At 30.8% G+C, this 8,567-nt stretch overlaps 1 protein-coding gene across 1 annotated transcript; it reads right to left on the reverse strand.

Moving 5' to 3' along the window:
• Positions 1-396: 396 nt before the first annotated feature.
• Positions 397-2,303, reverse strand: LOC145158643 (protein FAR-RED ELONGATED HYPOCOTYL 3-like). Its single transcript, XM_079077506.1, has 5 exons — positions 2,236-2,303; positions 1,928-2,123; positions 1,335-1,749; positions 1,192-1,256; positions 397-1,008 (listed from the first exon to the last, which is right to left on the reverse strand). The coding sequence occupies exons 1-5, from the start codon at positions 2,301-2,303 to the stop codon at positions 397-399; spliced, it is 1,356 nt and encodes a 451-aa protein (XP_078933632.1).
• Between the last annotated feature and the right edge of the window lie 6,264 nt (positions 2,304-8,567).

Consider the following 8,567-nt stretch of genomic DNA (forward strand, 5'->3'; position numbering starts at 1 on the left):
TTTTTATATTCAAATCTTTTCAAACTTTATTTTTATTTATTCATAAATGAATACGAATATGATATATTCATTTATGAATAAGTTCAAAGTAATATGTTAATATAACAAAGTTCAGCTATTAACATAAAAAAGTTCATATATGAATATTATTTATTTATTAGTATAACAAATTTCACATATTTGTATTCATTTATGAATAATTTACAATATCAATATAACTTATTTTATAGTAATTTAAAAAACAAATATCAACATATCAATTTACCATATCAATATAAATGTGTATTATTCATACATGAATATTATTGTTTATTGTTTTTATCTACATATATTCATAAATGAATAAAACCAAAAAAAAAATAAAAAAAAATAAAAACTAAAAAATCCCTAACTGTCTTATGCTGATTTAGCAGCTCCAACTCTTTCTGGACAAGTACGTAAATTGTGTGAAACTCGTTTTCCACATCCTGAACACATTCTATGTTCTTTTTTAGAATTTTCATATGCTACTTCACCCGCACTTGGAATTCTTTTCTTGATTCCAGAACCTTTATTGCTTTGAACTTCAGGAACATGAATATTAATCTCTTCTGGAATATGAATAGTAACACCCAAAAGCTTGCATACGACTTCACCATCTGTCTTGCTTTTCAATCTAGGAGAAATATAATCACTCTCAAATTCCTTCAACAACATTTGTTGTTTCTCAGCAAACAAAGCCAATCTCTTTTTGTCATCTCTTACAATATCCAAACATGATTCAAAACTATAATATGAATCATTAACTAGCTTTACATTCTCACAATCACCTGAATCGGATTGAACAGAACTAAAACGATAATTTCTTGATATCACATCCTTTCTCCATCTCCTCAAAATGTACCTTTCAGGAATTTCTTTAACACCACATCTCATCATTATTGTAAAAGCATGTCTGCATAAAACACCCATACGCTTAAAATGTTCATAACTGCAATTTATTTCTTTCTCTTCAGCTTTTATTTCAACCTGATACAAAAACAAAATTTACACATTTACATTCATATAAGAATACTCATATCAACACTCATATATTCATATATTCATATAATATTCATATATTCATATATGAATATTGATATTCATATATGAATATTCCCATATTCATATATGAATATTATTACAGTTTTCATAAAAAACTAGTAAAATTACCTTAAATTCATTTTTAAAATCACTTTTACTGTTGTTGTGCTGCACAATGTAAACTTCCCAACCATCTTCAATACCAACATATGAGTATGTACAGAAAAAACATGCTTTATATATTTCTTTTTGCACCTCAAAAAATAATGTACTTGTATAAACCTTTGATGCTTGCAGTTCTATTTCTCGAGGTGTTTGCATTTTATATGATGCCTTATCAAGCTCTCGTTGAGTATTCATTTGCTTTTGAATGGCAGTGTCGTAATTCATCATGAAATTCAAAAGTAAGTTCCCACTTTCTGAGTATGTATTAAAGAATGAATTCATACTCTCTGACCTCGATGTAGTCTTCATCAAACCACACATTGGAATATCACTAAAATATCCAGGTATCCATGAATCACGTATTGTAAACATGTCTTTAAACCATCTTGTGTCTTCAAGATTGAATTCCTTCATAAGCAAACCCCACTTCACCTCAAAAACATCAGGTTTCATATTAATGTCCCAAACAAGCTTCGAAAACCTTTTTCTAAAGTCTGTTTTCGTAAATAAATCATCTGATATCTGTATTAAAACAAAAATATTCATAAATGAATAAATAATAATAAGTAAAATAACAATCAATATTCATAAATGAATATACTAATAAGTAATATATTTGAAATATATTAAAATAATACCTTTTTTTCAACTTTTTCATTATATGCCACATACATAATCGGTGCTTTGAATTACGAAACACATTCTCAACAGCTTGTTTTATTGCAGCATCTTGATCGGTTAAAACAAGTGTTGGTTCTTTCCCATGAGTTTTAAGAAATGCTTTAAGCAACCAAGAGTAAGACTCAATGCTTTCATTGCTTAGCAAACCAGATCCAACAGTAACCGATTTTTTAGGATGATCAATAGCAGTAAACGGAACAAAAACCATTCGAGACCTAACACACAAAAAAAATGTTCATTAAAGTCAATTTTTGATGTATTAATAAGTGAATATAAAAATATTCATATATAAATAAGCTATAAACAAAAGTAGATAAAATAACTTACTTGTTTGTTCGGAAAGTCGCATCAAACGAGATAACATCACCAAATTCAGCATAATATGCCTTCTCCATTTCATCAGCCCAAAACATCATCTTGACAATTAAACTCAAATGAGTAATTTGGATAGTGAGCTCGACGGTCATTCATTGTGTTTACTATCATTTGGGCATCTTTATAACCAATAACCATGTTGATATCTCTCCTTAAATTTTTATAGTCAACTACTTTGGGCTTTACAAACTCATACCCACCTCTCAAACTTGCCCTCAACTTATGAGCCATATTTGGACCTATTTTTGATGTGGAAGCACGCACAATAAACTCTTTTTCTGAATATGACATTTGTCTCGCTTTTTTTAAATCGCTTCTCTTCTCAAGTGGATGGTTGTGAAGTTCATCAAACTGAAAAACTTTATAATCTGGAGTTCCATACACAGATTCAAATATAATCTTTGCTTGACAACCAATAGCTCTTGAATTTGAATTTCGTTTCCTCCTAACACCACTTGTACCTAATGTGTCACAAGATTTCTTTTTCTGTTTACCACCACGATTACATATAACATGTTTCTTCTTTATAATCTTGTTATCAAACCTTGACTGTGTGCTCAGTCTAACATCAAAACCACCAATTTCAGCATACTCAGAATACATTTTGATAGCCAACTTTAATGATTTGAAGATTAAACCCTTAAATGGAATAAGTTGAACATGTACATCTGGCTTATAGACATGTTCTCCAATTATATCATCACAATATTGCGCATCATGTACTCAACTTGAAGATTCACCACCTAAAATAATAATGCATGAATAAAACAATAATATATATGAATACATGAAACTCATATAAATAAAACAAAAAACATTCATATATGAATACATAAAATTCATGAGGATTCAAAATATATAAAATAAAACATAACTTATTCATATATGAATAAAACGAAAAAAATAATAAATTCGAAATTACAATTATCACACGTTTATTCATATATGAATAAGACAACAATTTATTCATATTAACATATTCATATGTAAATAAATGATAATCAACAAAATTAAAAACAACAAAATAATTCAATAACTGATACCTTCAAAAAATGAGTTCTCAACATCTTCTTCTTCACTCTCACTCGTAGAAGAATACAAATCACCATCAATAACACTAGAATTCGACATAATACACCAAATGATCTATATAAATAAACAAAAACAATCTTAATATCGAATATATCGAATATATCTCACAAAAAAAGTCGTAAAGATGAAAACCTGGTTAATTTCGAATATATCTCACCTCAACGTACAAAATATCTGAAAGAAACTTAAATCATATATGATCAGATGATGTAATTAAGCAATCTCTCTCAGTACAGAGCGTAAAAACTACAACGATATATCCGATTAAAAATTAAATCAGCTCCGATTTGAAATAAATATCTCAAACTACTTAACAAAAATCCGATGAAATAACTCCAATACATATTCGAAACTTGATAATCTTGATAATGAACTCCGATGAAACAACTCCAAAACGAAGATAATAAGCGTAATTCCAAACAAATTATAAAAAGCAATAATCTTGATAATGAACTCCGATCTATCCGATTCAAACGATATACATACCTGATCAAATCGGAAACTGAATACGAAGTAGAAAACTGAAACACAGATGCGAAACTTCACGATTAATGGAATGAATACGTATAATTGCTAACGAGTTATATAAAGAAAATAATCTTAATAATGAATTCCTCATATCCGATTCAAACGAGCTAAAGATATCATCAAATTAGAAACTGATAACAACGAACAGGTAAGTTCTATGTAAAAAAGTTGCTAATTTACAAAGATACCCTTAATGAAAATGGACAAGCGCATTTTTTTTAATTTGAACATGTTAGATAAATGATTGGCTGAGAATGATTCCCCCATTCTCAACCTTTTTTATTTTCTCAATTGAATATATATATATATATATATATATATATATATATATATATATATATATATATATATATATATATATATATATATATATATATATATATATATATACTAGATCAGTTTAAACTAAATAGATGCCATTTTTTTGGGAGGAAAGAAGGTGAGCACTTGTCTTATCGTCACATGTTACATAATTTGTAGCGAGAAAAAGAGTTTATATTATATACAAAATGCGTAGCATTAAATTTTGATGAAGACTTCAAGTGACAACTTTTTTGAAAATGTAAATTGATTTGTACTACATGCATATAAATTTGTAGTGTGAAACATCATCATCAATCTCTTTTGAAAGTTTGGGTAGTGGTACGGTTAAAATTGGAATATGTAATTGTCAATGCTCCCTCCAAAAGTCCCGATGACGAGTTGTTGTCACCTTATGTAGCCCACCCATTCACAAAACCTTACACTACACTACACTGATTATTTATTTTGTACCTGAATAACATAATATTATTTATTTACTACCATTCAAAAATTAATATTTAATTTAACATGTACAACAAAATTTACAACCTGGATATTATTATATTAATGTGGTGACGTGGTGGGTCCAAATGACTTAACGTCAATGGCTTCTATCTTTGGACTTTTTGGAAATAAAATAATTTATACATTAATTTTATGTAAAATTCGTTTGAAACAATCAAAAAAAAATTTTGTTTTAGTTTTCATTAAGATGGTGTGCTTATTAATGCCAGGAAATACAAGAAAAAACGATTATACTGCTCCGTCATTTGGTTTTAAGTTTTAAGGTTAGAATTTTTTTATTTAGAATTTCAAATAGATGAATAATAAATAAAAAAAATAAGTAAATAGATAAATAAAGGTTGGTGGTTGTAGGGTATAGAAAATGTTTTGGATGTTTTAGTGGTGCTTTTCATTAATGCCAAGATAAATTCGCATAGAGATTTGAATTTTGTCGGACTTTTATAACCGTCAATATTCATGGACCACCCGGTTCGATTCTCCAAATAGTGTCTTTTATTTTATTTTTTTCATAATTGCATATGTGTTGAATATATATTAAAGTTTTAATTTTGATGTTAAACTCAAAGAACATATAAACTGAATCTATAATTGGTTGATGCAAACGATATTAATACGTGGTGTGGCTTTGGCTTGTATCCTCATAAAATTATCAAATCTTTATAGAGATAACGAAAATCTAATTAGTTATTTCACATCAAATTTGGCACATGTGATAGTTGTCGTCATTTTATAAAATATTTGATAAATCTATTTGAGATTTGGAACATAATCATAAGTGTTGAGGATATCTAAAGATTATGCGTAAGGTTAAAATAAAATATTGAAGAAATGAGTTGAGTGAATCCAAAAAAAAAGGTGGGCAAAAGAAAATCCAAAGGCAATAAAGGAAGGCGGCAACAAAATCGCAGTCGTGAAAGAAAGGAAAAGAGGGAAGAGGGCGGAGGGAGGAGAGTTTGATGACTTTTATTTTAGCCACAATTAAGTTGGGCCCTACACGGTCCACCGACCTCCTACATATGTCCTTTCATTTTTTTCTTTCTTTTCTTCTTGATTTTTTTTTCATCTCACTATATTATCATTTTCTTTTATCAACAATAAAAATGATTCTTGAAATTGAATCAAACCGTATTGCTGAGGCAAAAATCAAGATCAAGATGGGCGCTAGAGGGAGACGAGAACACATGATATTTTCACGTGTTGATAAATAAACAACTCCGATCTCAAAGAATAAATGGTCTTAAAATTAGTGGTTTTTGGGTCTCGGATCCTAAATCTATCAAACAAGCTGATGTTAAAATGCTTCGCTAATAGATTTGTTGAGCCCATCCAATCCAAACCACGGTTCCTTAGTTCAAAATTTAAAAAAGTGTCTTTCCAACTTGGTGCATATCAAGAAGAACTGTTCACTCTGTTTAAAATTAAAGCCGCTATATGGAGTTGTGGTTCAGATCATGCCCCTAGTCCTGACGGGTTCTCATTCGCCCTTTTAAAACAACATTGGGACAAAATCGCTTCTGACATCTATTTTGCTATCAAACATTTTGAAGACACCTACATTATTGATAGAGGTTGTAACTCTTCCTTCACAACCCTTGTTCCCAAGATTCAAGACCCAAACACCCTAAATGACTTCAAGCACAACCCTTGTTCCCAAGATTCAAAACCCAAACACCTTTAAATGACTTCAAGCCGATTAGCTTGATTGGATGCCTTTATAAGACCATTGCTAAAGTGCTAGCGAAAAGACTTAAAAAGATGATAAATACTCTTGTAAGTCCCCTTCAAACTACATTTATCAAAGACCGTAATATATTAGATGAGTCTTTCGTTCTAAATGAAGTATTAGCGTTGATAAAAATGAATAAAAAGAAGGTGTTTACCTTCAACGTCAACTTTGAGAAGGCTTTTCACAGTCTTAGCTAGGAATATCTTGACTCCATTCTAGCACAAATGGAGTTTAGGTCTAAATGACGATCATGGATTTCTGGTTGTCTCTCCTCGGCTAGGATTTCAATTCTCATAAATGGATCTCTAACATCTGAATTCTCAATGAAGAGGGAGGTTAGACAGGATGACCCCTCTTCCCCTTCCATTTTATAATCGCAATAGAGGGTCTACACATTGCTATGTAAGAGGTTAAAGAAAAGAATATCTTTAAGGGGATCCAACTCCGATGATGTAATTTTCGAAGGTTCATGGTCGATCGAGAATGCAAAAATTTGATCAGAATCCTTAGGTGTTTCGAGTTGTCATCAGGGCTGAAAGTCAATATGTCTAAAAGCAAGTTGTTTGGGTTTGGGGTACAAATCTGTGAAATTGATATGGTGGCCCGTGGTATAAATTGCTCAATTGGCTCCTTACCTTTCACAAACTTGAGTATTCCTATTAGGGCTTCAATGTCTTGGGCAGTACACTGGAATCCTATAATTGATAAATTTAGATCCAAATTGTCAAAATAGAAAGCCTCTACTTTATCTTTTATAGGACGTCTAATCCTATGCAAATTTGTATTGGAGAATCTCGGTACGTTCTTCTTCTCTTTATACAAGGCTCCTTCAAAAGTCATCAAAGATAAGGGCGAGCTTGATCTCGGGAGCCTTAGAGCGCAAAACATTACTCTTTTAGGCAAATGGTGGTGGCGTCTTAGAAATAATACAAATAATATATGGGTAGGTGTAATTAAATCAATATATAGAGCACATGGTGGATTCTCGCGCCCTACAATGTCAAAAAGAAAAAATGACTGTTAGGGCACAATTGCAAATATTAATAAGATCTTAGCAGGTGAAAATACTGCATTTTAGAATCTATTACAATCCTTAATTGGTCCAAATGGGACGGTAAATTGAAGCCGGTCACTTGAACCTTCTAAATATTCAGTCTCATCCCTCCGGGATTGTATTGATAATGCTTCATTCCTACAGTCAAATGGTTGTTGGTCTTGGAATAATTTTGTTCCCGAAAAATTAAACATTCTTACTTGGAGAATTTGTCATCGTAAGCTTCCTACAATGGAAAATATCTCCAAGTTTGGCATTTCGAACTCCACTGCTTGTAAAATGTGTAATAATGCAACTAAAAATGAAGATCACGTTTTTTTTGTGTGTTCGATAACTAAGTCGGTATGACAACAAATATGTGGTTGGTGGTGGCCTTTTGGAACCCAATTAAACTCAGTGTCAGATCTTATCAAGTACAGAGATATTAGAGAATGAGAAGGGCAGATTAGTAATTTTACAATACAAGTTATTCTATTTCGTATTTTACTCTTGCTGTATATATAGAAAATGGATGTAATCAGATTTAGTAATGAAGAATATTCGTTCTTTCCATTTCTTGTTCATGTAATATGGTATCAGAGCAGAATCGCTCGAATTCCGCTGTTTGTTCTTGAAATTTCATCATTTTTTCTTTGAATCGTTTTAGATCAGTCTTCAATTTCTTTCTCGATTGTTCAGATTATCGTTTCCTTATATCGATTCATCTGTTCCAATGTCGACTGCTGGAAATTCTGGATCTAATTCATTTGGTTCAACAGTGTCTCCGATTGACGATCGTTTACATCCGTATTATCTTCATCACTCAGATAATCCTGGTTTTGTTTTGGTTTCTCAACCAATGATAGGTGAGAATTATCCTTCTTGGAGTCAAGCTATGTTAATCACATTATCTGTCAAGAATAAAGTCGGTTTTATTGATGGATCGCTTCCTAAACTAAATTCTTCTGATGTTGTGATGTATAATTCATGGATGCGTAACAATAATCTAGTCATATCATGGATTCTTAATTCTGTTTCAAAGGAAATATCTGCTAGTATCATGTTCTCAGAATCTGC

The sequence above is a fragment of the Lactuca virosa genome, chromosome 2 (assembly GCF_052849685.1).
Source record: "Lactuca virosa cultivar CGN04683 chromosome 2, Lactuca_virosa_CGN04683_v6, whole genome shotgun sequence".
Classification (NCBI taxonomy): Eukaryota; Viridiplantae; Streptophyta; class Magnoliopsida; order Asterales; family Asteraceae; genus Lactuca; species Lactuca virosa.

Excerpts from the sequence above, each read along its gene's own strand:
- LOC145158643 (XM_079077506.1), bottom strand. The coding sequence starts at position 2,303 with ATGGAGAAGGCATATTATGCTGAATTTGGTGATGTTATCTCGTTTGAT. Across the intron at positions 1,750-1,927 it reads TAAAACAAGCTGTTGAGAAT|ATATCAGATGATTTATTTAC; the intron begins GTGTTTCGTAAT and ends GTTTTAATACAG. Across the intron at positions 1,009-1,191 it reads ATTTTAAAAATGAATTTAAG|GTTGAAATAAAAGCTGAAGA; the intron begins GTAATTTTACTA and ends TTTTTGTATCAG.